The sequence below is a fragment of the Eumetopias jubatus genome, unplaced genomic scaffold, assembly GCF_037043125.1.
Source record: "Eumetopias jubatus isolate StellerSeaLion01/CBP00866 unplaced genomic scaffold, mEumJub1_p1.0 scaffold_6, whole genome shotgun sequence".
NCBI lineage: Eukaryota > Metazoa > Chordata > Mammalia > Carnivora > Otariidae > Eumetopias > Eumetopias jubatus.
Genome location: NW_028274812.1, coordinates 98132134 through 98152557, shown reverse-complemented (window position 1 = coordinate 98152557; position 20424 = coordinate 98132134). Strand labels below are relative to the sequence as shown.

Genomic DNA, 20424 nt, shown 5'->3' with positions numbered 1-20424 from the left:
AGGAATCAGAACTTTCCGTGTCAGGTCCCTGCCCAGTTAAATATGTCACACGGTTCTAAGGAAACAACTGCCCATCTGAACCTAAAACAGCAGCTTTTTATTTAGAACAAAATACTCAGAGTGGAAGTCAGAATCTAAAGACCACCCTCAGAGAGCACTTTGAGGAATGATGACAGCATTTAAGACGTTATTCTTATGATCCTGTTTATATAAATCCTGACAAATGCATGCAGGTTTTTTTTTTTTCTGGAAACCTAAAAAAAATGTTTTTTTCAAGATTTTAAGTAATCTCTATACCCTATGTGGGGCTCCAACTCACAACCCCGAGATTAAGAGTCGCACGTTCCACCGACTGAGCCAGCCAGACGCCTTTTCCTGGAAACTGTTAACAGGACCTACTTTTACTAAATGAAACTTTAGTTTTCATCTTATATCTCTCATGTTCAACTTTTCATACCATTTTAAAAACCAACCAGGTTAAAAAAAATTTTTTTTAAAACATCAACAGGAATTATCTTGGACAGTGAGGATTGAACCATTTTGTCTTTTGTACAATTTATTAAAAAAAAACCCCTACTTAAAAAAGAGAGAGACCATACCTTCATATCTGCTTCTCCCGCGCTGCGAGTGCCTTGACAGAAGAAGTTGTACCTGCCTTCCCATACTCCTTTCACTAACTAAAAAAAAAAGGATAAAAAAGGAAAAAGCCCATCACCAACAAGATCAGAAATATGGAAAGCCCTATTCAATTAAACTTCATCTGTTTCAGAATCTATGACAATTGACCTTGGGCTGGCTGAGGCAAGTGTGGTCTTTGCTCCTCAGCAAAAGTCATGACGACGGGGAGCGTGAACACCGGGAAGTCTCCATGTCACAAGGGGTGGACTGGAAGTCAGTCACTCCAGGGTGCTGCCTTACCAAGCTGGCGGTCTCCACAATTCTCAATTCCCTAGGCTGTCCCAAGACCCGGACCAACCTGATGGCAGGCTCCGGTCCCACAAGCAGCCTCCAGGGAGATCACACCTTCACAAATTCAGCCCTTCCCTAAACCAGCACTTCTCAAACTTTGAGCATGGTGTACCACCAGAATCCCCTCAGGGGCATGTAAAAACAGGATCACTGGGGAGTGTTCCTGATCCAGTAGGCCTGGGGTGGGGTCCAAGAATTCATATTTCTAACAAGTTTCCAGGTGATCCTGATGCTGCTGGTCCAGAGACCACACTCCAAGAATCACTGCTGTAAAACCTAGGATTTAGTCAGCCTCGCCTTCATTATTTCCTGTTGCCGTGTCATCCGCTGGGCCCAGGAAGCAGAACTCTGCAGTGTCACAGAAAGGACCCCAGAATCAGGGGGTATGCAAGCTCTAGGTTACAGACCTGCAGTATCACCAGCTCTCTATGGTTTCCTCATTTTTCCCTAGCGAGGACAACTGGCCTAGATGAGATTTAAGGACCCACTGTTAACAGTCCAGAGGGAAGGTTTACTTTGAACACCTGTGCACGTCCACACTCTGTTCTAAACAAACACCTAGGACAAGGTGCTATTCCTTGTTCATGTGAACTGTAGCTTCCTGCTTCCTCCCAAAGCCTACGGTGATCTTGATTTTTCCTGTTGACTTTCTCTCTGGGGGCCAATTGGCACTCTATAAATGGGGAGAATTCTGAGGTGGCCTGACTTGTGCCTGATCTCATCTGGTATCCAACATAAAAAACTGGCCCTGGGTCTCAAAGTGTGTTCCCCAGTCCAGCTCCATTAACATCACATAGGAACTTCTAAGACATGGAAATTCTTGAGCCCACCCCAGAATCAAAACTCTAGGGGTAGACCATCAAGGTAGGGCCTTAAGAGTCATGATCGCAGAGCCTTTGAGAACTGAATACTGTGGTTTACAAAGTGTGTTTCCCAACCCAGCAGCATCAGAATCACCCAGGAATTTGTCAGAAACAAAATTTCAAGCCCTACCCTAGACCTTCTGAATCAGAAATTTCTGAGTGTGAAGCCCGGCAGCGTGGCAACAGGCTGTTTCACAGGTGACTTTGATGCAGCTAAAGTTTGCAAACCACCAGCTGAAAGCCTTGGTTCCCACTCTAGTTACATAACAGAACCACCCGGGAGGTTCTAAAACCTGCTAACGCCTGGCCTCGCCCCAGATCATGAAACCAGAATCTTGAGGGGACTTCACAAAGCTCTCAAGGTACTTCCAACCTGCAACTAGGAGTGGGAACCACGGGTTTCATGCTGGGTAAGCAGCAAAGGGATTACAAGGGCCTGAAGACAAACGGTTAAACTTCCACCCAGTCTGACCTCAGAAATGCCAGAGTGGGCGTGGCCATTGCACTCTGAACGCCCTTCTTAGAAACTGCTTTTTCTTCTACTAACTTCCTTTCTGTGGTTTGCCTTCTGGCTCTGTCATCTTCTATACATAAAAAAGTATTAAGCGTTAACATGGTTTTCAAGGCCAAAGACCCAACACAGGCGTTTGGAATACACGTGGGGTAGGCATTGTTTTTCGATGAAGAGTTCACATTAGGAAGCAGAAGACCAGGGAGCCGGGACGAGTTAGGCTGCTGTCCATCAAGGCCCAAGATCTGAAATGAGCCCGCTAACTTCCTCGAGCCCTGGGTGTTTTTATGTAAAAAGATGAGGTTGGACTAAATGATCTCTAAAGGTTCTAATTTTCTACAATTCCTATGTTAGGACTTTTAAAAAACAGATCACACACAAACTATGCTATACTTCACTATCTTAGACCAACATCTGCAGGGTAATTTACTAGAAGGTACGTCGTCCTTTTGGACAATATTGTGCTCTCAAGTCACGGCAGGTTAAGCACCCCACATGCAGACCCATCCTGAGTTCCAAGGATTGAGATAAAAAGCCTGAACCTGAAGTGGGGTTGGTAGTTGGGGGTGCTGGCTTGTGTGCCCTCAGAAGACCTGAGGTGGGGAGAAGAGAGTGGAGTCTCCCCGCCCTTCCTTCTACCCCATGAGGGAACCAGTGAATTATCTTCTGTGGCTGGAGGTAACGGAAAGGGAACGGACGGTTCTTGAGGAAATTTTCACACGACTACTGCAAATGATAAAAAGGACAGCACAGCAAAGTGCTCCATGAAGATAAATTTATGCAATTTAAAAGATGCCTTTATTTAAAACGACAGCCTGCCTTGGCAAAATTAAAAAACTAACCATGACTGTCCTCACTAGACATGCTTTTTGAAATGTTAACATCTTATCAATTTAAAATTCTAGGACCTACCATCACTGTTTTCCAGCTGCTATTTTGGTCTATTGTGTCCTGAGACACTGTGGGTTGGTTTGCTTTTGCCAATTTTAGAATAGGATGGCTGGTTGTGTGTGCAGAGGTACAGATGACTGCACTCATGAATGCCTACCCTGGTAGGGGAGGGGAAGAAGAGAGCTAATCCTTCCTTGTATTCCTGGAGGCACCTCGACCTCAAGGGTAGGCACAGACTGATGAAGGACCTGTTAACTCTAGCAGAGGGGACAAACACATCCCTTTGTTTTAAAATGTCCTTCAAAAGGCATCCAGGTTGGGTTGCTTTGCTCCTTAAGCTAATTACTTTAAAATTCCATTTGTCCCTCTTCCTATAAATAGGAAAAAAAAAAAAAGACACATCTATCTCAAACACCCAGCATCTCTGGAGGCTAAAGAACTCCAGGTCTTGGGGGGTGAACTTCCCCCAAACTGAAGCATTAAAACAGGTACACAAACCAGAAACCTTCATCTAGCTTCAGAGCCCTGAGCCCACCATCCCCTTCTCCCAGGAGGGGCTGACTGCGGCTCCCAGGGCACCTCGCCCTCCCTCACCCCTGCCACTCGGTACTTCCACTGGGGCCAACCACTGAATTCTGTGTTTGAAACCCTTCAGTAACTCCCAGTGCCTTTAGAACCAAATCCCAAACCCTAGGTGCAGCATTCAACAGTCTTCCACTGCTCTCTGACCTACAGTCAGACGGGCCCCCTTTCGTTCCTTGCCCACTGTACAGTGGCCAAGGGCAAAGCGCACAGATTTGGGCACTAGTCAGGAGGACTTTAATTCCTAGCATCCCACATTTAGCTAGGTGACCTAAGACAAGTGTCTGTACACCTCTCTGTACACCTCAGTTTCTTCCACTCCCCAAACAGGATAAAAATAGCAATCCCGCCTCTTCAGGCTGCCATGAAAAGTAAATGAGATGGATGGAGTGTACAAATGCTTACCCTACCCAACCTGGTACATAGGATAAACACAACAAATGTTAGCAGTGACCATTCGCTTATTCTTTTCAACTGGAATACTGTCCACACCCAGGTACCCCCATCTCTAGCTCTTAAAATCCTAACTATCCTTCAAAGTTTGCTTAAAATTATTTTTTTTAAAGATTTATTTATTTTAGATAGAGAGAGAGATAAGAGAGAGATGGGCAGAGGGAGAGAGAATCCTCAAGTAGACTCCTGGCTGAGCACAGAGCCTGACATGGGGCGTGATCTCACAACCCTGAGATCATGACCTGGGCCGAAATCAAGAGTCAGATGCTTCACCAAATGCACCACCAGGTGCCCCTAAAATCCTCTTTTCTTCATGATTGCTCACTTGGGCCTCCAACCTGAAGTCTGTCCTCCTTCCTCTAAGCTCACCCTGCCATGGCTTGTAGTTATCTGCTCATATGCTCCCTTTCAACCCTTTGTTAAAGGGTCTGTTTTAAGCTCTTTGGGAAGCTCACATGGGTGGGGACTGTGGCTCCTGCATCCACACAACCCAGCACGGGGACCTGCACACAAGAGGTGCTGAATAGTTGCTAAACTAATGACAAAGTTTGAGGCCCTGCTTTTCGCCTCCCCCCGCCAAATCGAGGCCAAATATATTATTCATAGCCAAAAAAACAGCTCCAAACCAAAAAGATGTCATTTCTGCTTTGCAAATGGAAAAACTGAAACACAAGAAAGTATTTTAGTGAAACTTGGATTTGACAATATTCATCTGAATTCTGTTCACAAGACGGAAGAACCATTCCCCATCAAATGTCATAATGCGGGGATATGGAAAGTTGAATTCTCAAATATCCTCGGCTTCAGAAGGGATAGAATAATTTAACACACAAGGACCGAGCCTCTGAGTTAAAGTTTATTCATCTAACTCTCATCAACTCTGTAAAATGGGCCTCCATCAGAAGGTTCTGCTTCCTCCATCCCCCATAAGAGGGAAACAGCACGGGCCCTGCTGTTCCAGCACCCCTCTAGGAACACCTTGGCTACCGCTTCCCTTCAGGGCTTGGGCCTGGCTTCCTTTCAGAGAGCTGCTCTGGTCAGTTCCCCAGAAATTCAACACACTGCTGCAGACACTGCAAAGCGAGAGGGCCCAGGAGGCTGGACAAAGGTGAGGCACTGAGAGTAGGGATAGGTCTCTCTATCTTGGGCTCCTGGGAATCAGCTCAAGAGTGCACAGGACTATACCTCAATGAAAACAGGGGCCACGACGAACAGCTTGCCACCATCTGCACAGTTCCGTACACCACCAGCTACTCCAAGAGCAACCAAGTGTGCATTACTTACTCTACCTGGCTTTTCCCAAGTAGTCAAAATACAAACAGCACCACTGCAAACCACATGTGCTTTCTCCTTCCTGGAGTAAAGCAAACTTTAATTAGGCCAGGAGCATGGAAAGAGCTAGAATTAAAGCTGAGCTAGAAGCTTTCTCTTCTTATGGGACAAATTCAATAACCGAAGGTTGTTTCATGCATCTTTTCATTTAAAGAAGAGAAGTTAGGCGAGTATCACAGCTAGGTCTGGATGATGCAGCTCATGGAGTGAATCATTTTTTTTTTAATTTTATTATCTTATGTTAGTCACCATACATCATTTTTTGATGTAGTGTTCTACGATTCATTGTTTTTGTATAACACCCAGTGCTCCATGCAGTACGTGCCCTCCTTAATACCCATCACCAGGCTAACCCATCCCCCCACGCCCCTCCCCTCTAAAACCCTCAGTCTGTTTCTCGGAGTCCATAGTCTCTCATGGTTCATCTCTCCCTCCGATTCCCCCCCCTTCATTTTTCCCTTCCTTCTCCTGATGTCCTCCATGCTGTTCCTTATGTTCCACAAATAAGTGAAACCATATAATTGACTTTCTCTGCTTGACTTATTTCACTTAGCATAATCTCCTCTAGTCCCATCCATGTAGATGTAAAAGTTGGGTATTCGTCCTTTCTGATGGCTGAGTAATATTCCATTGTATATATGGACCACATCTTCTTTTATCCATTCATCTGTTGAAGGGCATCTCAGCTCTTTCCACAGTTTGGTTATTGCGGACATTGCTGCTATGAACATTGGGGTGCATATGGCCTTTCTTTTCACTACAGCTGTGTCTTTGGGGGTAAATACCCAGTAGTGCAATTGCTGGGTCATAGGGTAGCTCTGGGATTTTTAATTTTTTGAGGCACCTCCACATTGTTTCCCAGAGTGGCTGTACCAATTTGCATTCCCACCAACAGTGTAAGAGGGTTCTCCTTTCTCAACAACCTCTCCAACATTCGTGGTTTCTTGCCTTGTCAATTTTTGCCATTCTAACTTGTGTAAGGTGGTATCTCAATGTAGTTTTGGTTTGAATTTCCCTGATCTAATGATGATGAACATTTTTTCATGTGTCTGTTAGCCATTTGTATGTCTTCTTTGGAGACGTGTCTGTTCATGTCTTCTGCCCATTTTTTGACTTACTTGTTTTGTGGGTATTGAGTTTGAGAAGTTCTTTATAGGTCTTGGATACTAGCCCGTTATCTGTAGTGTCATTTGCAAATATCTTCTCCCATTCTGTGGGTTGCCTCTTTGTTTTGTTGACTGTTTCCTTTGCTGTGCAGAAGCTTTTTATCTTGATGAAGTCCCAAAAGTTCATTTCTGCTTTTGTTTCACTAGCCTTTGGAGATGTATCTTGAAAGAAGTTGCTGTGGCCGACGTCAAAGAGAGTACTGCCTATGTTCTCCTCTAGGATTTTGGTGGGTTCCTGTCTCACACGGAGGTTTTCATCCATTTTGAGTTTATATTTGTATATGGTGTTAGAGAATGGTCAAGTTTCATTCTTCTGTATATAGCTGTTCAATTTTCCCAACACCATTTATTGAAGAAACTGTCTTTTTTCCACTGCATATTTTTCCCAGCTTTGTCGAAGATTATTTGACCACAGAGTTGAGGGTCCATATCTGGGCTCTCTTTTCTGTTCCATTGGTCTATATGTCTGTTTTTGTGCCAGGACCATGCTGTCTTGGTGATCACTGCTTTGTAATATAGCTTGAAATCGGGCAATGTGATGCCCCCAGCTTTTTCTTTTTCAACATTTCCTTGGCGATTCAGGGTCTTTTCTGGTTCCATACAAATTCTAGGATTGTTTGTTCCAGCACTTTGAAAGATGTCATTGGAATTTTGATCGGGACGGCCCTGAAGGTATAGAATGCTCTGGATAGCATAGACATTTTAACAATGTTTATCCTTCCAATCCATGAGCATGGAATGTTTTTTCATCTTTTTGTGTCTTCTTCAATTTCTTTCATGAGTGTTCTGTAGTTCCTAGAGTATAGATCCTTTACCTCTTTGGTTAGGTTTATTCCAAGGTGTCTTATGGTTTTTGGTGCTATCGTAAATGGAACCGTTCTCTTCTCTTCTACAGTTGCATTGTTAGTGTATAAGAAAGCAACAGATTTCTGTGCATTGGTTTTGTTCCTGCCACATTACTGAATTGCTGTAGAAGTTCAAGTAATCTGGGGGTGGAGTCTTTTGGTTTTCCACATAAAGTACCATGTCATCTGCGAAAAGAGAGTTTGACTTCTTCTTTGCCAATCTGAATACCTTTTATTTCTTTTTGTTGTCTAATTCCTGTTGCTAGGTTTTCTAGTACTATGTTGAACAATAGTGGTGAGAGTGGGCATCCTTGACGTGTTCCTGATCTTAAAGGAAAGGCTCTCAGCTTTACCCATTGAGGATGATATTTGCTGTGGGTTTTTCATAGATGGATTTTATGAACTTGAGCAATGTTCCCTCTATCCCTATACTCTGAAGAGTTTTAATCAGGAAAGGATGCTGTATTTTGTCAGATGCTTTTTCTGCATCTATTGAGAGGACCATATGGTTCTTCTCTCTCCTATTATTGTGTTCTATCACATTGATTGATTTGCGAATGTTGAACCACCCTTGCATCCTGGGGATAAATCCCACTTGGTCATGGTGGATGATCCTTTTTTTTTTTTTTTTAAAGACTTTATTTATTTGACAGAGACACAGCAAGAGAGGGAACAACAGCAGGGGGAGTGGGAGAGGGAGAAGCAGGCTTCCTGCAGAGCAGGGAGCCCAATGCAGGGCTCGGTCGAAGCCAGACGCTTAACGACTGAGCCATACAGGCACCCCGTGGATGATCCTTTTAATATATTGTTGGATCCTATTAGCTAGGATTTTGGAATCCATATTCATCAGGGATATCGGTCTGAAATTCTCCTTTTTGATGGGGTCTTTGCCTGGTTTGGGGATTAAGGTAATGCTCGCCTCACAGAATGAGTCTGGAGCTTTCTTTCTGTTTCTATTTTTGAAACAGCTTCAGGAGAATAGGTTATTTCTTCTTCTTTGAATGTTTGGTAGAATTCCCCAGGGAATCCATCAGGCCCTGGACTCTTGTTTTTTGGGAGGTTTTTGATCACTGCTTTAATCTCGTTGTGGTTATTGGCCTATTCAGGTTGTCAATTTCTTCCTGTTTCGGTCTTGGCAGCTTATAGGTTTCCAGGAAGGCATCCAGTTCATCCAGATTGCTCAGTTTATTAGCATATAGTTGTTGATAATAATTTCTAATAACTTTCTATTTCCTTGGTGTTAGTGGTGATCTCTCCCCTTTCTTTCATAATTTTATTAATTTGGGTCCTTTCTCTTTTCTTTTGGATAAGTCTGGCCAGTGGTTTACCTATCTTTAATTAATTCTTTCAAAAAACAAGCTTCTAGTTTCATTGATCTGATCTACATTCCTGGTTTCTAATTCACTGATCTCTCCTCTAATCTCAATTATTTCTCTTCTAATGCGTGGCTTAGGCATCGTTTTTTGCTTTTTCTCTAGTTCTTTAAGGTGTAGAGTTAGTTGGTGAATTCAGGATTTTTCTATTTTTTTGAGTGAGGCTCGGATGCCTATGTATTTCCCCCTTACGACTGCCTTTGCAGTATCCCGTAGGTTTTGGACCAATGTGTTTTTGTTCTCATTGGTTTCCATGAATTGTTTAAGTTCTTCTTTGATTTCCTGGTTGACCCAAACATTCTTGAACAGAGTGGTCTTTAGCTTCCAAGTGTTTGAATTTCTGCCAAAATTTTTCTTGTGACTGAGTTCCAGTTTTAACACATTATGGTCTTAGAATATGCAAGGAATAATCTCAGTCTTTTGGTATTGGTTGAGACCTGATTTGTGACCCAGTATGTGGTCTATTCTGGAGAAAGTTCCATGTGCACTCGAGAAGAATGAGTATTCTGTTGTTTTAGGGTGGAATGTTCTGTATGTATCTATGAGGTTCATGTGGTCCAGTGTGTCATTCAAAGCTCTTGTTTCTTTGTTGACTTTGGGCTTAGATGATCTGTCTATTGCTGAGAGTGGAGTATTGAGGTCTCCTACAATTAATGTATTATCAATATGAGTCTTTATTTTGGTTAACAGTTGGCTTATGTAGAGGGCTGCTCTCATGTTGGGGGTGTAGATATTTACAATTGTTAGATCTTCTTGTTGGATAGACCCTTTAAGAATGATATAGTGTCCTTCTGTGTCTCTAACTACAGTCTTTAGTTTAAAATCTAATTTGTCTGATAAAAGAATTGCTACCCCAGCTTTCTTTTGAGGTCCGCTGGCATGGAAGATGGATCTCCATCCCTTCACTTTCAGTCTGGATGTATCTTTAGGTTCAAAATGAGTCTTTTGCAGACAGCATATGGATGGGTCCTGTCTTTTTATCCAACCTGCAACCCTGTGCCGTTTTATGGGAGCATTTAGGCCGCTCATGTTGAGAGTGATTATTGAAAGATATGAATTTATTGTCATCATGTTGCCTGCGAAGACCTTGTTTTATAGATTATCCCAGTAAATTTCTGTTCTATATCACTCTTGGGGTCTTTCTCCTTTTATAGAACCTCCCTTAATATTTCTTGCAGGGCCGGCTTAGTGGTCACACATTCTTTCCGTTTCTGCTGGTCTTGGAAGCTCTGCATCTCTCCATCCATTCTAAATGACAGCCTTGCCGGATAAAGTATTTGGCTGCATGTTCTTCTCGTTTAGTACCCTGAATATGTCTTGCCAGGCCTTTTGGCTTCAGGTCTCTGTGGATAGGTCTGATGTTATTCTGATGTTTCTCCCTCTGTACGTAAGGAATCTCTTCCCCCTAACTGCCCTTAAGATGGTGTCTTTGGTTCTAAGACTTGCGAGTTTTACTATTACATGCTGGGGTGTTGGCCTGTTTTCCTTGATCTTGGGAAGGGTCCTCTCTGCCTCTAGGACAGGAATGTTTGTTTCATTCCCCAGATTAGGAGGAATCTCAGCTACGATGTGCTCAGACATATCTTCTAGTCCTCTCTCTCTCTCTCCACCCACTCAGGGATTCCAATAATTCTGACATTGGAACATTTCATGGTGTCACTTATTTCTCTGATTCTATTTTCATGATTCTGAGTTGTTGTTCCCTGGCTTCCTCTTTTCCCTTTTTATCTATTAAATGGTCTTCCAGGTCACTAATTTGTTCTTCTGCCTCGCTTACCCTAGCTGTTAGATTATCTAGATTAGATTGGATCTCATTGATAGCATTTTTAAGTTCTGCCAATTCAGCTTTCATTTCTGCCCTTAGAGACTCTATGTTGCCATTAATCGATTTCTCCACCCTAGCTATCGTCTTCACAATTGCTAGCCTGAATTCCATCTCTAACATCTTGGTTATATCTGTATCCATTTGTAAATCTGTGGCATAAATCATAATCTCTGAGTCTTTCCTATTTTGGGGGTTCCTCCTCCTAGTCATTCTGTTGAGGGGTGGTTGAGGGAATGCAGAGAGTCCAAATTACTGACCACAACCCAAGCAAGATGCATGTGTTTTCTAGGGACCATAGGGTTGCTGGCCTCTCGTTTTCCCAGCCTATCTTCTGGAGGAGGGGCCTGCCACGCTGTTACTCAGGCAACCCTGTTTGGGCAGAGTTGCCCTGCCCCCTGTGGTGGGGGATGGGCTCAGTGGAAACCGGTTTTTTGGGGCTTTTGTTCTCTGGCAGCTTTCCCTGGTGGCTTTCCGCATCTCTTCTGAAGAGTCACAGCAGGACAGACTGTTTCCAACCCTCTGCCTCAGAGCAGAGATATCGCAGTCTGTTCTTCAGTGAGCTCTCCAGGCCACACTATCTCCGTTTCTGTCTGTGCTGCTATAAACTGCAGTGTCCTGGGTTGTGTGCCCCTCAGCAGCGCTCCCAGTCCTGCCTCCAGGTCAGGGCACATGTCTATCCTTTGTGCTTCTAAAACCGCCAGCCGCCCCCAGTTTGTAAGCGCGGCCCCGCCACTCCGGGTGTCCGTCCGGGGTACTGCCCTAAAGAGTCCTTTCCCTGCCGGTACTGGTCTGCGAGCCTGTGCCCGGTCCCCAGCATGGGAGGCTGTCACTCACCGGCAGTGTAGGATCTCCACGGCCAGGCTCCCTCCTGCTGCCGTTTATCCTCTGCTATCTGCCCGCGGAATCAGGGCTCCCCACTTGTACCTCGATACCAACTGCCTGTGATATTCTGTTTGTAGAGATCCAGATCTTCTTACATCTCAGGCTAATTTCGTGGGTGTTCAGAGTGGTCTGGTAGATATCCAGCTCAATTCCGGGGACTGGTTGGAATAGGGTCCCCTACTCCTCTGCCATCTTTTCCCAGGACTCTGGAGCGAATCATTTCTAATGGTGAGAGGTGACTTCTCATCTAACACCACAAATAGCCACAAATGTGGTATAACCTTTAGCATGATAACCATTTCCAGGGCACTTTCTGGAATTCTACCAAAGCATCTCAAAAAAACAAGGTCATTTAGCATTTAAAGAATAAGGAGAAGAATGTCATCTTGGGGGGCCATTATCAGCCTTTCACCCCAATATCTCAAGATGTCAGAGCCACAAGATAACCCTTTTTGAAAAGGACTGACTGCTTTTAGTGATAAGGGCCTGGTGAGCTCTGTGGTTATTACCCCCAAACAGACATCCATCCAATAAAAGATGAGAAGAGACTGTCCATGCTGGAATTCAAACTGTATCTAGAAGAGGACCCAGGGACATTTCCATGTAACACCAAGTGTGTGGGGGTTGACATTTGCACAGCCCTTATTGTTTATGTGAATGCCCAAGTATGTATTTTTTAGACTTGGTACAAGCCACATTTTCAATAAGGAAACAGAGATGAGAAATGATACAGATGCCCAAGAGTCACATAGCTTTTTGGTGGCAACACTGGGATCAGCACCCAGGAATTCTGGCTCTCAGTTTAACTGCAATCTCAAAGAAGAGTTCCATGCTCCTCTGACCTTCCTTGCTTGTTTTTCAATCCTTAATAATTCAAGAGCACAATGGGGGTACTCTATCAATGAAGCAATCTGAGGAAAAGTAGAGTTTTACCTGCATCTTTACTTCAGCAGATGTTTGGTTTAAAATTAACCACCAGCTACTCCAAAACTGGAAGTATATAGTTCTTCCAGGGTTTAGCTAGCCGTTCTTGGCTGTGGTATTATGGAACAGGGTCAGGTGAAAGCATGTGGCTTTGCATTTCAAATCTTTCATGTCCAGACCATAAGGATGCCCATTAAAATAACTGCAAACTCATAACCTCCAAAAGTGTTTTGTTTTGTTTTCCTTATGACCAGGAGCACCCTTGGGTTACTGCTGAATGGAATACTCTCAGTTGAGTCATAAGGACAGGCTCTGTACACTAGAGAAGTCTTTAGAACAAAGCACAAAGGACCAGCTTGTCCTCAGCCCAAGCTGAAACAGGGATGTCCGGCATTTTCCCCTGAACTCTAGACCCTGTACTCTTACGTTGGCAGTCCTGTTCTCTCATCTCTCAGGCCTCCTGAGGAGTGGCTTCTGCTAAGTAGCTGCCATGCATCCAGCAAGAAATGCTCATTTTGCAGTTCATGGGGTGTTAGTGGTTAAGGAGAGGAAAACCTCAAGCCAAGACTCAGCATCTCGAGACAGTACTGTACAATGGTTTGAGGCACAGACCCGAATCCCTGGCCTACTGGGGAACTCACCCTCAGCAGAAAGGGCAGTGATAGTCCAGGGAACAGTAAAGGAGTTAGCCCAGTATCTGGCATAGGAGGCACTATGTAAGTCTTTGCTATGATTTTAGCCAGATATTTGCTATTTCTGCTGCCCATGCGTGAAGGCCCATGACTAGGTCTGAAGTGGTGTTGCTCCTAGTGTGTACCGAGGCCCCGGCCAGGGCATCCTTTGCATAAAGAGACTTCTCCAGTCCACCTACTGACTCTTGTTTTGCAGATTAAGTCTGCTTTGGTTGAGGATTTGTCCAGTGACATGTTCCTTGTTATACCAGCTGACAGTGGCCCAGTTACCAAAGGTTTGCAGAGTCAGTTTAGAGAAGTCAGGCCTGGCTTTGGACCAGCTCTGAAGCTTGCACTCTACTGGAAGGTAATCCTCCCTCTTCTGCTGGGTGTGAGGAGCAAGGGGATGGCTGTTTGGGTTGTACCCTTTCTCCATTTGCCCAATATAAGGCATTCTCTCAGGGCAGTGCCAGATAAACTGAGAGGAACCTAACTGAATGGGTGCTTCCACTCCCTGAGAAAAGTTTCCTTCTGAGCAAGGAATTTCAGTGGCAAGGGAACGAAAAGCAAGAATTATTTTAAGGCAACGATCAGGCCTTTCTGAGAAGTATTAATCTCACCAGATGTTTCAATTTCTCTGTACCTCTGTTAAATGAGAAAGAGCAGAATAGTAAATATTTTTTTTTTGGAAGTACTTTGGTAAACATAATCCTTTTTTTTTTTTTTTTAAATAAAATTCAATATTCAACTACCAGGTCTTTTAAGTGTTTTTCCAAATCCTATTTCCCCACAATAACATTTCTATTTTAGGAAAGCCTGAAGGGAAAGAAAAACAACAAGACAGTTTAGAATATAATGTTTCCAAAGCAACTGATCTGTGGTTCTATCAGGACCTTCAAAACCAGAGCCCAGGGAGGAACAGGCTGTCAGGTGCCTGGGGAGATGCTTCAACTGTATCAACCTCATAATTATAGAGGGGTTAGAAGGCACAAGCAAAACATCCAGCCCAGCAAATTTCTTTCATCTTTCCAATAAAGCAGCATCAGAAATCTTTAAAAGAAGACTCAATGACAAAAAGTACTCATGTCTGGTTCTGGCAATGCAGCAAACTGAACAAAAGCAGAACCAACTCCCCCACTATAAAGACACACAGAAATGCTACATGAAACACACCAAGTCCATCATCACTGATGCCTAACTATACCGTGAGGCCCCCTCCCCAAAACGTTATGCAGAAAGGAGGACGTTAGCTTACATTTAAGTCCTTTTAGAATCTTTCTTTTATTTGAAGAAGACACCTTACCTAAGATGACCCCACCTGGCAATACTAGTTCGGGATGCTTATCCAGGACACCAAACCATTTTGTTTTTAAAGAAGAGGTTTAGTGTAGATTTAATAATTATTCCCAGAGGAATAATGTGGCTGAAAGCAAATGGTTAAGTTTGGAGATAACTGTCATATCTAGATCACGGGGGGGGGGGCGGGGAGGAAACATGAGACTCCTATGTTATGTAATGAGAAAAAAAAGAAAGACAGGGAGTAAACCTTCAGAAATAAATGATATACAGTCATTTACAGTAAAAATTCAATAGATGGATGGAACAGCAGAGTAGACACAAATGAAAGTGTGAGTGAATCAGATGAATGCAGAGGAGAGAGATAAAGGGGCATAAATACGAAAGAGAGGCTATGTGGAGTTGGGGACTGTCTAACACGGGTCTAATGGTAGAGGGGGGAGGAGAGGCCAGAGTTGAGCAGATGATGGCCGAGTACTTTCCTGAACTAATGAAATATGTTAGGCCAAAGGCTCGAAAGTCCTGAATGAGATCAACAAAAATAGATGGCTACCCAGGCACACAACTGTTTCATTTTTAAATGCAACTTAAAAATTATCCGGAACAAAAATGATTACCTACGAATGAATAAAAACAGGACTGCAGTGGAATTCTCTGGAATGAATCTTCAAAGTGCTGAAGAAAAATAACTTGATCTAGAATTCTTTGCCCCACTTAAATACTATTCAAGCTTAAAGACCAACAAAATGATGCTCAAACCGAGACTAAGAGTTGAGCCTTCACAGCAAAGAACTACTCCAAGAGAAGGAAACGGAGCCTCAAAGGGAAAAATGGATTTCACAGATCAAGAGTGAACACAGCAAAGAGCAAGGCCTCACTAAAGATGACAACTGTGTAGGACGTCAGCAAATGCTGGGAGATGACGGAACATGATGGAGACACACAGGAACGGGGAATCCGCATGCAAACTTCCAAGGTCCTGTGTGACTCAGGAGGGTGGAAATAAGAATTCACTGTAGACTTTATGAAGTTGAGGAGACATATTAAAAACTTATGGGCAACACTATAATACAGAATTAGAATGAATGACTATTCAATCAGTAAAATGAAAAAACATAAAAATTCAACAGAAAAGAGAAGGGAAAAAAGAAGAAAACACACATACACACCAAAAAAAAGGTGATAGAAATTATTCCAAAATAATCACTATGCTAAATGAAAATGGGTTACATTTCCCCACTAAAAGACAAGAGACTATCAGATTCAGTCATTAGAGTCCTAGATGTAGATCTAGTTTAAAAAAAAAAAAATCACATTTGCACAAGGAGACCAAGAGTACTCCATACAACACTATGAACGGGAAACCTGTACGTCCATGCAAAGAAAACTGCATAAAATGGTATAATAAACTCTAACACTGAAGTAATACAGAAATTAACTAAATTAACTAAATCTCTATGATTCAACATGGATTCATCTCAAAATATAATACTGACTGAAAGAAAGCTATCGAAGGAGTATAAACAGTATAAACAGTAAACCATTAACATAAATTTTAAAAAATTTCTCAGAATATACTATATATTGTCATGTATACATACACATGTATTGAAAGTATAAAAACATATCCAGAGAAGAAACACATGAACTTCAGAAGAAAGTTGTATCTGAGAAGGGGCTGTACTTCAGATGCATTTTTATATTTCTTTTAATTAAATTCAATTAGCCAACATATAGTAGTACATCATTAGTTTCTGATTTAGCATTCAATAATTTACCAGTTGCATATAACACCCAGTACTCATCACATGCATTTTTATAATATTTCCTTTTCTTTTTTTAAGATTTTATTTATTTATGAGAGAGAGAGAGAAAGTGTGGGAAGAGGGGCAGAGGGAGAAGCAGACTCCCCACTGAGCAGAGGACCTGACGTGGGGGTTTAACCAACTGAACCACACAGGCACCCCTAATATTTTCTTTCTTAAACAAATAATTCAGACCAATAATAAGAGGTCAATATTTGTGAGGTACACAGATATTATTTATGTGATTTTACTTTCCATATTTTGAAGTAGTTCTGAAATTACAATTTAAAATAAGAAATGCAAAGGGGAAGAAAGAGGGAGTTTTGGATCTGTGCCAATCCAGATCCATCTATCCAGATAGCAATCACGGTTTTTTAAAACTGCATTTTAAATGTTGTGAATGAGACTGTTCTCTCACTCTATTCACAAAAGACAGTTCTAACTGCAACGTAATAAACATAAACAAGTACTCAAAAAAAACAATCTTATCTGTAATCTGTGATTTTGTTTAAAGTAAAACCGTGGGCCAGGCATTTGCTTTCTCCTTTTTTTTCTTTTGGCACTTGCTTTTTTCTACCCTAGTGCTCATGATACATGTGGTGGAGCCATATTAACAGAGGGAAGAAACACTGAGATCACAGATGTCTTCTATGCCAGTGACATGTGTGCAAGGAACAGGATGCTGAGGCCACACCCAGCGGAACACCTGAGTGGAAAGCAATGTGTCATGTTCCTTGGGAATAGTGGGAAGGCAAGAGAGGCTTAAAAATCACTGCTCTGTAGGGGCGCCTGGGTGGCTTAGTCATTAAGTGTCTGCCTTCGGCTTGGGTCATGATCTCAGGTCCTGGGATCAAGCCCCGCATTGGGCTCCCTGCTCAGTGGGGAGTCTGCTTCTCCCTCTCCCACTGCCCCTGCTTGTGTTCCTGCTCTTGCTGTGTCTGTTAAATAAATAAAACCTTTTTTTCAATTTTATTTTGTTATGTCAGTCACCATACATCATTAGGTTTTGTTGTAGTGATCCACGCTTCATTGTTTAAGTAAAATCTTAAAAAAAAAAAAAAAATCATCACTGCTCCGTAGAGTTTGGGTCCTGACTCCATGTGCTTCTGGCTTCATAGGGGAATTGATTCTTGCATAGAGTCCTTAAGAAGGAGATGGAGACTGTCAAACAGAGGTGGCCTTAGGTCTAAAAGAAGAGGGAGTTTCTTGGGGGTAGAGACCAGAAGAATGAAATAAACTGGTGTTGCGGGGTTTGAGTAGAACTATGCATAACACACAGGCTGAGAGCTCAAAGTGCCTCCTCCTGAGGAAAGGGGCCAGCAGTTCTTCAAGTTCAAAGGCTCGTGTCCTGCACAATACTGATCCTGCTTCCCCCGCAGCTACCAGTGAGTCCCAGGATCAGTGTACAAGACCCAGGCCGATCAACAGGGATGCTTCCTTTTGGACTGTAACAAACCAAGCAATCTGATCCTCTCAGCTGAGGGGGCACAAGAAGCTAGAAGCAGGAGAGCAGACACACCAAAACGGTTCCACGAGGGAGACAGCAGCTGCCTGCGTGGGACTCCCACATCTGACATGCTAACAAAGGAGTTAGAAGTGTCTCAGACAGCTTGCTGGGGGGTGGGGTGGGGTGGGGGCAGTGGAAACGAGTCCAGCTTGGACATCTACCGCATCACGAGGAAAAGCCACATCTGGCATTGTGTGGTTGGGGATTCTCAAGCTGGAGCTCAGGGACTTTAGGTAGCTTGGGGAAACGGGGCCTTTGATAAAGACGAAATATGCTCTCCATCTCAGACGGTAGAAAGGCACCCAAGAATTTTACATTTGCTATGAAGGGCACAGATTTACAATGCTGAGTAACTAACAGAAACTAAGGTATTTTTTTTTTTTAATTTTTCAAATCTTTTTAATGTTTTTTTTAAAGAATTTATTTATTTGACAGAAAGAAACACAGCAAAAGAGGGAACACGAGCAGGGGGAGTGGGAGAAGGAGAAGCACACTCCCTGCCAAGCAGGGAGCCCGATGCGGGGCTCAATCTCAGGACCCTGGGATCATGACCTGAGCCAAAGGCAGACGCCTAACGACTGAGCCACCCAGGTGTCCCAAAGTCCTGTACTTTCAATCTAAAACACACCACTGTTCAAATACACTTCTAATCAGGGATCTACAATCATTTCCCTGAAAATAAACACTAATTTTTTTTTGAGATAACTACAAGTAATGCCAAGTCTCTCCTTTTAATCTATCAAATGTAATAACTATGAACAAGTCTAAACTTTTTCTAGATTTTAAACTCTGTTTCACAGTTTTCAAACCGTCATTTATTTATTTTCCTTCTTCCGGTAATTTTAAAGTTATAGTGACTCTCCCCCTTTCACTTCCTTGTTACCTCCCTTCTTTCAAGACTTCTCTTTGTCTCCTTTAAGTGACAGTGAATTTTATTTGTATTAGCCTAGAACTTGCCAAGGCAGCTGTGAATTCACACAGGATAAAATAAACTATCCATGACTACGTATTTTATATTTCTTAAATTCCTTACAGACCCAAATATGTAGATAAGCAGAAGGGTAAATAAAGACTAATAAGACTCTGCCAACTGTGTGACCACAGGCAAACAGCTCCAGCTCTTGGGACATTTGGCTGAAACGAGAGGCCCAACTAGGATCCATGACCTCCTCAGTTTGTTCTGTCATAAAACTCCATGACTGCCCTCCTAGGTTTTACTAGTCAATAGAATATAAATGCTAATTAAAAGAAAAAAACAGTAGCTAAGATGAAATGAAAAGCTTGACAAAGGATAGGTTATAATGGTATTACTGATGGGTTTATGTAAATACAGGAAAAAAAGTCACACCAAAATCTAATGTAAATACCACGTAACAAGTAGTAAAATGTAGGGCTTATTTTCAACTCAGGAACACCTGATCTGGGCATATTTTTAGAAAGTGGATTTAATTTAAGGAATTACTGCTGTATGTACTCTAAATCATCAGTTAAAAATGTTTTCCTCCACTGTATATTTCTTGAGTCTCTTCATCCAGTGCTTAGACGGCTCAACCTCACCTCTAGTTCTCACCAAGCTGTCAGAGGAAAATCTGTAATTCCTACTACAGTGCTTCTGGAACCCTCCAAATTCAGTCCTATGTACACAGCAGCAATTTATACAGCACTGTTCTTCCCCTCTTTACCCAAGAATGACCTGTTTGAGAGAGGTTAAATTCTGAAGTTCTAGCTGTACCTCCAGGGCTTGAGAAACCTATAAGGCAGATCCTTAAGTTCTAGAAGATTTAATAATTTAAATATTTTTTCTCTAGAATGCTATGCATAACAATAAACTGTATAAAAGCTTTCTTTCCTTTTTTTTTTTTAAAGGATTTTATTTATTTATTTGACAGAGAGACAGAGAGAGAGCACAAGTAGGCAGAGCGGCAGGCAGAGGGAGAGGGAGAAGCAGGCTTCCTGTGGAGCAGAGAGCCTGACGCGGGGCTCGATCCCAGGACCCTGGGATCATGACCTGAGCCGAAGGCAGATGCTTCACTGACTGAGCCACCCAGGTGCCCCTATAAAAGCTTTCTTAAGGAAAGGGCTGTATCATCTATCAATTATGGGAAAATAAACTGTTCACTCTGAAAAACCTGACACCTTGCTGCAGTTTGTCCCTTGAACAAGAGATGTGCACAATGCTGGGCCCAGGAGTCACTCCTGTGCACTGCCCCTGCCTCCAGTCCTGCAATATCCATCTTGGAGGCTAATTAAACTGCCTTCATTCTAGAATAGGACAGAAAAAAGCGAAAAAAGGGGTTGTAAGCATTTCACAGAATATCAAGCATAAAAGTAATGATGGTAGCATCTACTACTCTAATCATAAACTCTTTAGCTGTCTTATGAAACATACACGCAGACAAGGCACAGACCTCCCACAGGTGCAATCAATACCTCTCATGATCAAACAGAGTGTTTTGCACTGGTGTAACCACCCAGACACCCTCTCGCACACAACCACACACAGACAGGGAGGCAGGATGGAGAGGCCTG

General features: G+C 42.8%; 1 protein-coding gene across 3 annotated transcripts in view; it reads right to left on the bottom strand.

Annotated features, from left to right (window-relative positions):
* ELOVL5 (ELOVL fatty acid elongase 5) overlaps positions 1-20424 on the bottom strand; it is an 83154-nt gene that overhangs the window by 8552 nt on the left and 54178 nt on the right. For all 3 annotated transcript variants that reach the window (XM_028097528.2, XM_028097529.2, XM_028097530.2), the window contains one exon: positions 600-677. In XM_028097528.2, the coding sequence (XP_027953329.1) occupies positions 600-677 (78 nt within the window). The remainder of the gene's footprint in view (positions 1-599; positions 678-20424) is intronic.